The 15,775-nt window shown below is 42.0% G+C and overlaps 1 protein-coding gene across 1 annotated transcript in view; it reads left to right on the forward strand.

The window, feature by feature from the left end:
* Positions 1-222: 222 nt before the first annotated feature.
* CHST8 (carbohydrate sulfotransferase 8) overlaps positions 223-15,775 on the forward strand; it is a 134,349-nt gene continuing 118,796 nt past the window's right edge. The window contains exon 1 of the mRNA XM_039385830.1: positions 223-1,013. Coding sequence (XP_039241764.1) covers positions 905-1,013 — 109 coding nt within the window. The 5' untranslated portion in view covers positions 223-904. The remainder of the gene's footprint in view (positions 1,014-15,775) is intronic.

A 15,775-nucleotide genomic window follows, 5' to 3' on the forward strand; every position in this document is an offset into this window, starting at 1 on the left:
TGCCCATCTGGGAGCAGGGCTGCTGCTGTTCCTCTGGGACTGCTCCTAACAGCAGGGTCGAGCCAGCAGGGAGGATCTGCAGGACCGAGCCCGGGGACTCGCCGGGCACTCCCGGGGGAGGAGAGGCAGCCGTGCCCGTGGCTCCTGCACAGACAGCCCTCCTGCTGCCCACGCTCTTTCCTCATGTTTCCTGCCAGCCGGTAAAAGGAGGTACAAGCCCTGTGACCAGGATTTCCCTTGGAAATCCATAGGGCTGCTGAGCTTTTCCAGTGGGTGACCTGTGGTGCACCATTTGGATGCAGCTGTTTTTATTTTTTATCACAGGTGAAACAGGCAGCTGCCAGTTGTTCATCCCTCTCTCCATGTTTGGCATGCAAGGTGCAGCTTTTGGGATCATTTCTTGCACATTATTGCACTTCATGGTTTTCATATTGTTTAATCGGTGAAAAATAAAAATAAAAAGTGACACATGCTTCATTTGGAGGAAGCAATCTACTAAGAGGGCTTTCTCTACAAATTTTGCAGCCATGGCATGATCATTTTTCCCAAAATGTGCTTTTTAACTATATACTATGTTGTCTTTTCAACACGTTAAAAGCAGGGACATATAATTAAAGACAAACTGATGAGGCAGAAACAGACTGGATGACTGCAATTAATTGTACAAAAGAAATACTAAAGAAATTAGTTATTTGGTCTAAACAAGCACTTAAATCTACTAATCTGCACTGAAAAAATAAATGCTCTATATGTTAAGTTTAAGGGGTTTGGTTTTTTTATTTCTTGTAGATGTATTACACCAGACTTCCAGATGAGAGGACGAGACTATGAGTGAAGAGTGCCCTGGAGATCGAATGTACTTCTTTTCCTGCCTCAGAACTGGATTGATCTGAGAACAGTAATTATGAGGCTGACCTGTATGTTCTCCTTCATCTTGCTGTTTGGAGCAGTTGGACTCGTTGTCTTCATTCACCTGCAGGATCCAGAAGAAATAGTTCATCAACAGACACCAGGTTAGGATTCCTATTTCTATTTGAATCACCTGCCCTTTCGTGTTCAGTATTTTCTACTTTTACCCTTAGCATGTTTTACATATTTCACAGAGATTGCCTCAAAAAAGGTATGTAATTCTTAATGAAGGCTATCTTGAAAGTAATTACCAATTTCTTAAAAAAAAAATTGCCGGAAAAACTGTTCCAAGAACCAATTAACTGATTGATTATACAGGGATCTTTGCCAAGGTGCAAAGGGGCCAGCTGGATGGACTTAAGTTTCTGCTAAACTTGAGACCAACTTCTGCTACCAACTATACCACAATAACTATGAAAGTGAGAGATTTCACCAAAAGTTCTGTTCCTGTAAATGCACCCCTCTGGATCGACCTTTGCCTGCATATGGTATTCAGTGTGTCATGAGATGCAAAATAAGAGATGCACAAATGAGTCACACGAGAAACATAAAATGCTTTGGGATGCACTTGTTCAATTTGCTTAACTTCAATTAAACGCCATAACTATCATTCATGTGCGTGCCATCTTCCTGCACGACTCACCTGAAACTGTGCAAAGCCACAGAGACCCAGCAATGGGAGAAACAGAAAACTGTGGGCTGTTTTCTTTCAAAGGAGGGGCACACAAGAAGTATGAAAGGGCACAAGATCTTTTGATTTACTTACAGTCCCCTTTTTTTCCGACTAAGGCTGCAGTGAAGGCTGGTTTAGAGCCTTGACAAATGCCAGTGCAGTCACTCTAGTTCAGAATAATGCCACTGTGTGTTGGGAGTCAGTTCCTGTGCTTGCTCTTACACGCACTGAAATTGTCCTTTGAATTAACGAGTGCTTTATAAAAAGTCCATTCGTTTGACACCTTCATCAGATGACCAACACAACTGTGTATATTTAAAAGTATTACATTTTTGAAGGAGCTGAACCATAACACAGAGAACTCTTAAATAATTACATTAATTGCTAATTTCTGTGTCCAGGTTTATTAAGTGCTTATTTCCATGTCACTAAACGATCTGTACTTTAATATGTTTATTATTTAGTCCAACTGCACACCAATTTTGAAAGCAACCACTCAGCTGAAACTATAGAAATAATGAATCTTCAGTGTTGTGCAAAGCAGAGGATTAACTAGTCCCTTCAGTGCTTTTGCAATTTATTTTTGTATGCTTAGATGCAAAAGAGCTTACAGATTAAAACCAGGAGTACTGGCCATATTCGACCGAAACTGGCCAGTAGTTTGGGGTTAGGGGAAAAATGTATGGGCAGCCAATGCAGGCAGTACTCTAATGCATCTAAGAATGTGTAACTTTACATGGAAAAGTTAATTCTTTTCTCCTGAAAGAGAAGGATTTTCTAGTGTTGTTTCAAAACCAGTGCAATTTCTGTTCCATTTCTTTCATTATCGGTCCCTCATCTTGACCTGTGGCACCTCTGTTCTCTGCCACAAACCTCTTGAATGCCAATTGCTGATTGGAGTGCACTGTGAAGTGATTTTTGAGGGCATATAACTGGAGAAGGGGGCACCCAAGCACATTTAAATAAAAGCAAGTTCGAACAGAGCTCCTACCCCCAACAGGGAAACTCACTCTGTAACGCACTCGATTGCTGCGGACACCTCAAACATCCCAGCCACGCTGTTCCTGCCAAAGGGGTGTAATCAATTCCTCGAGTCTCACATTCAATTACTATTTATGTTAATAGGAACCAGGCTGTACCCTTGAGTAAAAGGTGCTCGATACAATTACTCTGATTTCTGTTTGGCTGATTTTCATGTGCGCTAAGTGCTTTCAACTCCCAGCGGACTCAGAGACTACTCACATCCCCTGCTTTTGAAAATGATACCAGTTATCACTAAACACATTAGGTGGCTTAAAGGACATGGGAAAAAATATCCATTCATTTCATTATAAAGAGACGTAGCTATATTTAATTTCTAGACAGTCTCCTGTGAAAAGCTGTCAATCACAGATGACATTTTTGGCATGCTGAGAAGGATCCTTCACTTCCTCTGTTCAGAGTGTTTCTCCTTAAAGGGGCCTGGTTCTAATGGAGATGGGATATTGCTATAATTTGCTTGCCTGATTGCTCTCTCAATAGAATTGAACAAATGCATGTGTCATTAAGCTACTTAGGACAACAGATTCTGCATGGAAAAGCTTTACTGGATTAGCCTTTGCTGTATTTCCTGTGTAGTAAAACACATTTGCCAGACGCTGGAATCTCATCAGCAGGGCTGGAGACAGGTCCCTAACATTTATTTCCCACTGAAAAGCAGCGTAGGAGAACTTTGCATTGTCCAAAAGGACATTTTTCATTGTTAGTACGTTCAGTCACCTTTAATTTGAGATAGTACAACTTATGAAACAAGACTAAAAAATACTTTGGTACTTTGGTTTTATCTGTCTGTTCTGGAAATTGTTCTTGATTGTTTTAGTCGTAGCAAGCATGACGGTGAGACCTTGATGTACTACTTAAACCAGTATAAAATCCACGGTCATAAAACTTTAAGTAATGCTTACGTTACTTTCACTGAGCAAAGTACTCCTGACAGTAGCTGTTTGTGTTGATTTGTTACTATTCATTTATTCTTTCCCTGTGCTTCACATTGCTACCTAATTGTGATGCTGTACTGAGGAAGCAATATCAAAGTAATTTTCCACAACATTAGTTACAATTTTCCTCTGATCTTTCAAGTGAAAAAATCCCATCCTGTTGGCTTCTGTGAGCATATAAACCTTGATTACATTTATCTGTTGGAAACCAATGCTTAGGAAGTACATGTGCCCGGGATAGTGGATGTAGAGCCTTTTTTGCTGATTGACAAACATGCTGTCTGTGTAGTTTTATTTATATAACACACATCACTCTGAGCAGATGTATTTAAGACAGACAGACATTTAGGGTGGGCAAAACAGATTTCCCAAGCCAATATATTAAATTCAGTAGATATTCCTGTGGTCATTGAAGAGACAATAGCTTCACTTATGACAGTTGTTTTCTTGGCATCTATGAAGAGTGTTCTTACCAAGGAGAAGGAGGATAAAACAGGAGTGTGAACTGAGAAGTGGTATGAGTGATAGTCATACACAGCACAGAAATGCAATGTTATTTTAACAATTCTCCCTGTATAGCTATATACCCCCTGCACACGCATCAGAGCAATCCCAGGCACAAATACAGGCAGGGCAGGGAGAGGACTGAGAGCAGAGAAGGACTTAGGGGTGTTGGTGGATGAGAAGTTCGACCTGACCTGGCCATGGCTCACCCATGTCCTGGGCTGCACCAAGGGCAGTGTGGGCAGCAGGGGAGGGGGGTTCTGCCCCTCTGCCCTGCTCAGGTGAGACCCCACCTGCAGAGCTGCCCCAGCTCTGGGGTACCAGCACAAGAAGGACATGGAGCTGCTGGAGCAAGTCCAGAGCAGGCCATGAAGGCTCTGAGAGCTGGAGCTCCGGAGACAGGCTGGGGGAGCCAGGGCTGTTTAGCCTGGAGAAGGCTCAGGGGAGACTTTGGAGCCCTTTCCAGGGCCTGAAGGAGATCCAAGAGAACTGGAGAGGGGACTTTTTACAAGGGCCTGGAGTGAAGAAGGAAACTGAAAGAGGGTGGATTTGGATCAGATACAAGGAAAAAATTCTTCCCCGTGAGGGTGGTGAGGCCTTGGCAGAGGTTGTCCAGAGAAGCTGTGGATGATCCTTCCCTGGAAGTGTCCAAGGCAAGGGTTGAGCAACCTGAACTAGTGGAAAGTGTCCCTGCCCATGGCAGGGGGTGGAACAAAATGAGCTTCAAGGTTCCTTCCAACCCAAATCATTCTATGACTCTATGACTTTATGACATAAAACTTGGCTTCTGTTATAATCATACCTTTATTCTTAAACAGACACAGGAAAGGATTTGTTATGAGTAAGTCAAGCACATTTGCACATGGTGCACAAGAAAAATTTAATACATATATCCCTATCCTAATGCTAACGACCCTTGAATGCATGACTCTCTTGTCTGTGACAGAATATTAAACTGTCACACCAGGGACACAGTATCTGCAATACCTGCAGCTGTACTACAGACTGTGCGCTCTATGGACTTTAGTCAGGAGAGATGGGATATTCTGAAATGGTATAGACTTTTCTAATAGGAGATTTTGCCACATAAAAACTAGGGGAAGTATTAATATTCCTCTACATCTACATTCTTGTAGCAGATTTCTCTACATGGTGAAAAAGTCTGTGAGAAAAAAATGTTATCGCATTTTTACCACATGGGTATTGAATTCACAAACCTGTAAGAGATTTCAGCTAGAACTTTTAAGATGAATATATATGGTCACATGCTCCTCTGGGAGTTGATAAAAGGTGGAAAATACATCTCAAAGGATCCATGTTGTGAAAGCTCCAAAAGGGTGAAAACAGGGAGTAGAATGGAAATGGCTTTGCATTCTGACTGTATCAGAATTTGAAAGTCAAATATGAATATAACCAAGCCTGAGACTCATCTGACTGAGATTCTGCAGTGATTGCTGTCCTTACCTCTTCGACCAGTTTTTAACATTATTCTGTCATCCTCTTTATTTTCTGCTTTACTAAGGGTGGGGTGGGGAGAAGGGAGAAAGGAGAGACTGCGGATGCTCTTGTCCCTGATGGCACAAGGCAGCTGCAGGGAATATTGCAGTAGCCTAAGAGCAAATACCAATACTCTAGATGTGCTGAAAGCTACTTATTCAGAGCACACACATCTTGTTACTCACAAATTACACTCCTATGCACATCTCAGTGCTCACTGTACATTTCCATAATACTGTCCCAGTGCACAGTGTACCTACCACTTGTTTGTCAGACTGGAGACTTTTTTTAAATACAATTGAAAATGAACTAGCATTGATACATAATTTCAGAACTAATTTTCCTGCAATTTACAACTTCCTGTTCTTTATAAGCTATTTAATCTCCTTCTCTACTGACAGAATGAGCAGAGATCATGAGCAAAGAATCTGGTGACTGTAGCAGAGGCGAGTGGGCTCTCTGATGTTCTTCTGAAGCAGAAGCAGCATCTGTTATGTGTGTAAAAGTAGTTCCACCAACTCAAGAGTGGATGAACCTTGTGCAGTGTCACATCCTCGGAGTCTTCTGCAGCTGAACTTCCCCAAACAAAGCACTTCCCTACAGACTGGTTCCCAATGGTCGGCAGTTCTGGGGACGAAAAGAAAGAGATCTGTTTCCTTGTCTGCTGAGGCAAGGCACTTATTAGGGAAATGTGGTCTTATGAGTATGATACTCCCTTTTGTGCTGCTTGAAATGGTTGTGGTTTAGATTGTGAATATGAACTTGGTTATTTTTCACACTGGAAAGAAGTGCTGGCAATGACTTCATCATCCTGCTGCTATAGGGGATCAAACACTGGCCAGATGATTTCAAAGAAACCCTACATCACACTACCAGTGCAAACCTGTTCAAAAGAAACGTAGTCTAGTGCTGAAAGCAATCACAAATAAGCTGTTTTATCACAAGCAATAAACAGAGATTGTCTCCTACAACACTTTCTCCCTGCTTTCATGACTATGCCATATCCTTGGCAGTCTTATGAAAAATCATCATCATGGCTGGGCTTCGCAAACGAAGATTTGGGAAGGCTCTATCCACATTTGTTGCAGGCACGCTGGTGGCTTATGAGGCCAATACGTGACAGACGTATCCGATTGCAAAAGGCACAGCAGAAAGACTCCTTAGATGGTGTATTCTGCAAGACACGGTTCTTTCTGCGTTGCCTTTTCTCCTCGAGAGTGATCCTGCGTGTGTTCTCGAAGGAGACAGCTGCGTTATAGATGGGGTGTCTCCAGGCCTCCCGAGTGGAGGCCAGAGTAGACCAGTTATGGTGATCAATATGGCCAAGGCTGAGATGTTGTTTCAGGGAGTCCTTGAATCTTTTCTTCGGGGCTATGAAAAATGCAGCATTCATTTATTACATGGTCTTGAGAAAGGGCCACTTTTTTTTCTTTTCTTTTATTTTTTTTCACAGTTTCTGTTGTCATATTTTAGCCCAAACCCCAGTAAAGCAAATACAGCTCTTATGCTACAGCATGGCAGACCAGCCTTTATTTGACCAGTGTTTCCTGTCAACCATCATCAGCAAGTGCTTCACAGGAGTCAGAGCACTTAGGTGTTAAGGCTGGGGATTTGGGACCCAAAGCTGCTGTGGTTTGCCCTTGTCTTGCCCTACTGCTCATAGATTGTGCTGTACTGTGTTGTATCAGGCAATTCACCCACTAAATGTTTCCATTTCCTGTTCTAAAGGGAATGCTCTGCAGAGGATTCAAGGTCCCTGAGGACTGCTAGATCCCACAACCAAAATGCAAGACCAAACCATATTAACTATGACATTATTACCAAATCCAGTGCATTACCAGCAGCAGTTATAATCCTACTGCAGTGGTGCACACACACATCAGATGATGAACCACATCCACTGCCCATTTATTTGATGGCATAAAGACCATGTCACCCAATCCCAGATGTATTTATCAGCGTAAAAGCAGAGTGATGTAGTGCTAAATCACTCCTGTAGTGCAGCTTTCACCTCCACAATTTCCCTATCCTCTCTCTGTGAACATTTCTTCTCTGATACTGACTGGTAAAAAAAAAAATAAAAAGGTTTGATATTTCCTTTAAAACCTACTCTTAAAAACTGTCAGAGGTTGACACTTCTTTGTTGTGTCTGGCAAAATAAAAAGTGACCTGCCATCTCAGAGCTGCATTCATTTATGGTACTTGGCAACATATCACAGGCAAAACTCAACTGCACTGTGATATGCCAGAGTGGCAGCTTTATGGAAGTATATTCCTAGGGAATGAGCCTGGATGCTTCTCCAATTCCCCTGGAAATTTGCAGAGGCATTACAGAAATGTGCAAAAGTTGATCAGCAGACTTTCCTTTCACCTCAAAACATTTATTCTAAATACATTGAATTTTTTAATACAAAATTTGTCAGCACCAGAAAGCCCTTCCATGTGTCAGCTGTCGTTCAGTTTGTGTGATTTTTAAAACATGATAACACATTGAGAAGCTTAGGTCAGTTTAAAATACTTTCTGGATTTTCTGCAGTTTATACCATTTTAAACACATTTTATACTATATGTTTCCATTTCTGAAAGTTATTAATGTTCCCCTAAAAGCTTATCCAAAACTTCCTCTCTCCAGCAATATCATCCTTTTTCATTTAGTAAACATTAATTTTCCTTTCATGATTCTAGTGGAGCTTGAAATTAAAGGTGGCTTTCTTCTCTATTATGGCTTTCTTTGAGTATCAGCATCAAAACTGCCAGTTTAGTGCTTTAGAACCAGTCAAGAGAACACAAAAAGCCAAATAACTGATCTTGGGTAGGCCCTATACAAGAACAACTTCTTATGGGCATCTTTATCCAGACAAATAATCTGTTTTTGAAAGTAAATGACTGGTTTTGGATCTGTAACCACTTGACATCCACTAGGTGGTTAACTGATTTTAGTCTTACTCTGCACAGGACCTCTCTTACAAGACACTAACTCGTAGCATTAGTGCAGAAAAGCACTTCACTATCAGCTGAGTGTCTCAACTGCTCTGCTCTGTTGCCTGAAGGGCTCTGCTGCCCAAGGGACAAAATATTCTGCATCTTGTGAAATTAAGTCCCATCTTTGTCCCTTTTTTGGTCTCAGCCATTTCACAAGATCTGTGTGGTGATTAAGGGGCAAAATGCTCCAGGCAGGCCCTTCCCCCACTGCCCCTCCTGCACATCAGGGCTGTTCAGACATGCTCTGCCCCTCTTTTTTTTCAGAATTATTATCCATACCTACAGGACTGGAGTCTTTTGGGGCTTCCGTTCCTGTGTTTGGTTGGAAACCACACATCTTCTCATTCAGCTCTTTACAGGGACTATATGTCTGATGTTTTGCTCTTTGTGGCACATTAGCCAAGAGATCCCTGTTTACAGACTTCAGGTATCCCTAAATGATGAAAGGGAAACCCACTGTGCCACCTGTGTGTGCACACACACAGAGTTACACGGGCCTGGAGGAAATCAGGGACATCCTCCTTTATGGAGCAGTGGGACCCAAACAGCCTCGGGAGGGAAAAAAGGCAGGGTGTGACCAAAATTCCTCATCCTTGGAGAAAGCATCTGTGCTCCTTTCCTATTCCAACTCAGTAACCTTGCTCCTGCCATTTGGCATCATGATTGGCAGTGCTGAGCTTCCTGTGATGATGGCACAGTTGATGCACAGGGCAAACAAAGGTATATTGGCTTCAGAATTCCTTTAGGCTTGAATTCAAGGGAATCTTTGGATGGCCTGGACCCACTGCAGTCAGAGTGGCTGACATGGAAGCAGAGGAGACACACGAGTACTCATTCTTGTGGCCAGGAGGACAGAAAGCAAAGCCTAAACAGAGGAAACTGCTCATTTGCCCAGTGGCTACTTGAGAGGGGTGGGAGGGCAGACTCCTCAGGCTGTAGATAGCATACAAGGGCCAGGGCCCTACATGCCAGTTTTCAGCTTGTTGCATTTTTTTTTTCTTGTTTGACTTGACGTTGTTTGTTAATAAAGTCCTGCACAACTTAATACCCGTAAGTCAAGCCACAGGAGAAATTACAGACAGCAATCACTGCTGCTCTGTGTGAACTGAATGCAGCTTTAATTGGGCCTTCCTAATTGTGCATGCAGCTGCTCGGGAAAACATGATGATGCTTATCTCATACAGGAAAACAAACTCCTCTCACTACTCCACTGTAAACAAATGAGAAGGTGTGTATTCACATAGTTCCAAAAGTAAATGTATCCACCTGCAGGCAGGTACCACGAATTTTAGGCCACTTATTCCATTCTGTACTCCTTGAGACTTTAATGGAATTCACTGTAATTGTTTAAAACTCATCCTAAAGACTGTGTTGAGAACTTAGGCATATACCATTCATATGCCCAAAGCAAACACCAGCACCTCAGCCACCAAGTTCACTTGGATACTGTGAACAGCCCAGACTAACAGTGGAAACCAATCATCTGTTTTTCCATAAGCTGCTAAATTGAAACCTGACCCCCCCCACTTCATTTAGTTCAAGAGATGCTATTACCTTGTAAACAGGAGGCATCCTTAAGTCTCTACCTGCTTAAAATTCCAGTTATTCTGCATTTATGGGCTGCTCTTTCTCATACTATTGAAGGGAATTAAGTTTCTCAAGAACGTACCAAGTCAGTTCTTGTTTAACACGTGTACATTGATGATGTGTTCAGTGCTGCATGTGAAACCAGCCACATCCCTGCCTGGTCCAGTGGCATATTCCAGCAATACCTGCAAAATGCTTCTTGGCATAATTTATATTTTGTAGGAGAAAACCAAATGAACAGCCCTTAGCAAATCAATATAACAACAGTGTCAGAAACAAAAGTGTATAATTTTTCCCATATCTCTCCCACATAAATTGGAGAGAAACATAAGGAAAGGATATGTGCAGCAGCAGAATGGTGGGAAAGGAGGACTGAGAAACATCAGCTGAGATAACTTCCTTTTCTCTTCTTCACATTTGAAGTTATCTAATGAATGGAGCTTTGTGGGGCTTTTGTAGGAAAACATCCGGGGAGACTATTTGTGCTTGATACTTTAACTTTTTTTTTAAGACAAATTACAAAAAAAAAAAAAGAAAATGAAAATGGTTAATTAAGTTAGAATGTAACAGAAAATTTACTGCAGTTTTATAATGCACGTTAATGGGCAATGGACCCAGAATCAGTATGACTGAAGTTCCCAGGGGTGCTACAATGGAGACAAGGGAAGTAGTAAGGAAAATGTATATTTACTACAGTTAATTTACAGTAGTTAACAAACTTACAGACAACACCTGGAATTTTTAAAAGCACCACATATTCCTAATGAACAATAATGATCTAATTATATTATACTTCCATATACAAATCTTTGAGACATAACACGTTCTTAATGTCTACACATTTGCACACCATATCTTTCCTCTTGCTTATTTCCAGAGATCAAATTATATATTCAGTATATTCTGATTGTTCTCTGCCTTTTCCTCTGAAGGCACTGGCTTCACTTCTTAATTGCGACCCAGTGGAGATAAGTTCACCACAACATAATTTAATGAACTATGGAAGAGCTACCTCTTTCTGCATGAAGTATCAAGCTGCATGTCAGAGAAAGAGTATCTCCTAGGTGATGTTTCACTAGACAATAATTAACTAAGACATTTCCTAAAATAATACCACCCACGCACAAACGCAGTCCTTCCCCCACAGAACTGGACAACACACAAAGCAAGTTAATAAGCCGAGGACACAGTTCCTAAAAGAAGTTCAGTCACATAATTTCTTCCCTCCATGAAATCACACATTAGAAATCAGAAACCTACAGTACAGACAGGTGAATTTTCTACTTTTCCCCCTTCAACTTCAAAGGCTGAATTGTACTTGATTTACCCTCCCCATCAGTTGGGTGTGCCATCACCACGGTCCCCTCTGAGTGTGGGGACTTTCCTTTTTGCCCTGAATGGTTCTGAGCAGATCAGCAGCAGCACTCTGAGCACACACAGCTGTCAGATCAGCACCTCCTGACCCCTTCACTTCGAGCCCTTGGGAAGAGATTTCTGCAGCATCAACCTTGATGTATTTTTTGGTTATTTATATTTTTGGGTAGGGGAAAGAAACTCGGGCTTTTAAACGTCCCACGTGAGGTGGCCTGGGGAGATCAGTGTCCCACTGAGCTGCCTGCAGTCTCCCTCCCAGGGACATGGCACACAACATCCTGCCTGCTTCCTCACCTCCCTCATCCACATCTGCTGCTTCCAGACCAGTCCCTACCTTGAGCAGCCAAGGCATCCTCCTCTCCCTTGATCTTTGTGTATTTTTGTTGCAGTTTAATGTTAATTAGATTTCAAATTCCTCGAATTAGGGAATGAGAGTCAAATGCTGGCTCCTACTGAGTTCAGGAGGGGGGTATTTACAGGCATTTTTACGGCATTCAACCACTTTGATCACAGCTCCACACCACCACTAACAGTCAGTCATGTGATTAAAATAAAAGATGTTTCACAAAGAACTGCTGAAACAGCATTTCAAGAATTCTGATTATTATAATACTCATTAATTAAATCTTTCTGTTCTTTTGGCAGCCAACCACTGATGCTGTTAAAGCAATTAAAATGAAGGGCTAATTATTAATATTCCAAGAGAAACCCTGTTTGCTACAACAGCAGCAGCAATTAGCAAGGCAAACCTTCTTCTTATAGTCATTTAGGGGAATCAGAAGCAAGCACAGCAACACTGGTCTTGATAGTGGCCAAGTATTTACCATCTCCTTCTCCAGGGAGAAGGTGCCAGAGTTAGAGGCTGGGAAAAGGCAATTCTGCTTTCTGGCTGTGACTTTGGTCCTTAAACAAAGCATTTATTAGACCTCTTGTAGGACTTGATGATCTCAGATCTTGATGATCTTGATGATCAAGATCAACCCGGCTGATTCTATGACTCTATGTAATGATTGTGTTTTCATAGCCTAGTTGCATGAATCTGTCTTCATTTCTTTTGTTTAGCAAGCTGAACGATTCTCTGTCAGGAATTTCACAAAACAGAGCTGCATTTGGGTTGCTGTGTCCATTCTTCTCCACAGCTACATCTCAGCTGTGGGCCACCTGGAAAATGGGAACACAGGTGCAAGTGGCCAAGCAGGTTTTTTAGACACAGGATGGGACAATCCACAAGTTGTTTCTTTGCTAATGTGCCCATCATGAGGAGGAGAAAAATTGTATAGACTAATAAACACAGACTTCACAGTCAAAGCAAACTGCTGCTCAATGGCAGACTGCAGTGCTGGGGTAGGAACGACCATCAGGTCCTGTTAGAGCCACTGCCACAGACAGAAATCAGTGTCCCACAGTGAGCTGAACAGCTTCCAGCTGCTGCAAAAGAGCACACAGTGCTCCCACTGCCGTGGTGGGTTTTACTTTGCCCTGGGCAGCACACACGACATCGTGACGTAAGGCCAGTGACAGCCTGTCCAGCCAAAGCCAGACCCAGTGGCTCAGAGCCACCGAGGAGGGGTGGCCAAGTCAGGCAGAAAATGGGTATGCAAAATATATAGGAACCACTCTACACTACATTTTCAAGAGCATGGATTGCTTTTAAAGTAGCTAAAAGGTTCAAAGGAAGAGAAGAAAAGTAAGCTTACACCTAGCAAACCTCAATATGAGAGGTCCATATGTCCACAGAATAACTTTACTGGCTCACAGACTTAATGAATGTTGAAGCTACAGCTTCAGGGTATAATTACAGAAATGCATTTAAAGCTATGTATTTGGTTGGAACTTTAAATCAGATATGCTCTCTCCAGAAGGAGATCGAAGTAAAACACATGTAAGGAGTGCTCCACGGCAGATACAAATAACCACACAGCTGAAAAGTTGCATTTTCTCACTGGGCTAGTGCGGGAGCACAGTCAGCAGTAAATGTGCCTGCACTTAATGGCCCTTTTTGCAGCCTCTCAGCTTTATGGGGAAAAAAACCAGCCCCACGTTTCTTCAGAAGCCACATTTGTTTTGTCACTGTTCAGAGAACTTTTGAGGATGACTCTGTGAGATTGTAGCACTCTCTTCCCCTCCCCATGGTTCCCTGGACTGCTCATCTGTCACACCAGGGGCCACACAGAGACATACACAGAGCAGCACGTATTAGATACACTCTGTTCACAGCAACCACATTTTAACCCTCCTTGCAAACATACACGTTTCAGATCTCTCCTTCCAGCATTTCTTTCTATATCTGAAACAACAGAAAGGGAAAGATATATCTGGGGAAATAACCAAAGCTTCAGAATGGCTAGTTTGGTTTACAATTCAGCTTCCCCCAAAAAAGGATGCAGAAATGATGCATGTAGCCTCTGCTACAGCTGATGCAACCTCGTCCTCTGAGCTGCAGTTCTGCTCAGTCACTGTCCCTTTGCCCAGACAACACTGGAAGTGAGCAGGACTGGATGGGGACAGTATCCAGCAACCCTACAGCAAGTTAGAGTGGGAAGGCCCTAAAGCACCAGTGGTCAGTCTCAGCAGGTTCCAATGCTTTCAAACACCTCTGCTTTCAAACATCTGGTGCACTGGGCACAGGGATCCTTCTGGCATTGCTTAAGCCACTCCCACACATAAATAGCTAATTTGCTCAGTGATTATGTTACCTCCTAAAGCAGGTGGAGGCCCATGTACTTTAAAAATAGCTTCAGAAATCCTGATTCAAAGACCATTGAAGACACTAGTAACTTTTCTATTGACTTGCTTTGGATTGTGTCTCAAGCACTTATCAGTTCCTTCAGCCCCTGTGCCTCAATAGAGTTGAACTCAGCTTGCAGAAGACGATACTCTGCTTTTTCTTATTACTGGTTAAAATTTATATTCACAGTGCAGCACTTTGAATCAGTTTTTCCCCAGATGCTTCTGATGCTTATCCTCCTTTGTTAAAGAGAATGCTACTTCATCTCACAGAGCTGGTGGCCTCTATTCAAACTCTACCATGCTGCAAAGAATGATGTTGTCAAACAGACTGATCTTTCTTCAATAGCTTTTGCAGCACTTTTGTTATAAAGATGTTAAAGATAACATGGAAGAGAAAAGGAACAGATTTAGAGTCTTGGGATAACAAAATACAAAACATCACAAAGAATCATAATACTGATACTTGTAATTGAAAGAGCTACTGAGAAAGTGTATCCTGAACTTTGGGGAAGAATAAGGGAAATTAGTAATGTAGGTTGCTAAAAATAATAAATAGATTTTTGTGAAAAAGCATAACAATATTCTTTTTAAGGATTGTAATCATTAAATCATTTTTGATTGTAATCATTCTAATCATTTTTTTAACTGATACTAAGACAGCACAGCTTCAGGAGTCTGAGCCTCCCATTCACAGTTAAGTTAATCCAGGGAACTATTAAGGACAATAAAAGACAAGGAATAGCACATATATAATGGGAACAGAGAGTCACAGCAGTTATTCCAGCTCTGTGAAACAGAATGCATTGAATATTGGGAGTCCTTAGTAACGTTACACTGACTTAATGTTAAGCCCAGCCTTTGAGGCTTAGTTCTGCTCACATGGGCAAGGTCTGTACATAGAGTGTTAGGTGGCATTTTCTCAAACAACAACAACAAAAAGATCTCAACTCCCCACCATTACACTTTCACTGGTAACTCTACGGGTAGAGATTCATACAAGTGATAAACACTTTGCAGAACCTCAGATACTGAAGAGTAGAAAGTCTCATAAAGAAGAGCTAGTTAAGTGTACAGGGGGCAGAGCATGAGGTTTATTATGCAGACTACACATGTCCAAAGACAGCTTATGCAAGAGTGAAAGAGATTCTTCTAACACATATCCTCATCTGTCATGGTAATTGTTCTGTCCTCCAACTAAACAGAAAGTACAGGTCTGTAAAGGTCCAAAACTACACGATCCCAGATTTAGGGGTAAAAACTGGAATCTTTATTGAACTCACGAAAGGCAATTTAAAGGTCTCGGGAGCAGGACATGTTAATGAGGAGGTAGGGTTATGTTAACCAGGGGATTACACAATTGATTAACATGTCCTGTAACCAGGATTACATGGGGGGAAGAGAACAAAGGGGTTTCAACATGGTCTGATAACATCATCAAAAAGTCTCTCCATATCCTGCTGCAGGAGACAGGCCAATCAACACAGTTAAATATTAGCAAGTCTTGTGAGGAAGCTCCTCAGAGTAAGGAGTTTCTCCCAGCTCC

This window comes from Pipra filicauda, unplaced genomic scaffold, assembly GCF_003945595.2.
Source record: "Pipra filicauda isolate LSUMZ 115617 unplaced genomic scaffold, ASM394559v2 scaffold43_size3849885_pilon, whole genome shotgun sequence".
Taxonomy (NCBI): domain Eukaryota; kingdom Metazoa; phylum Chordata; class Aves; order Passeriformes; family Pipridae; genus Pipra; species Pipra filicauda.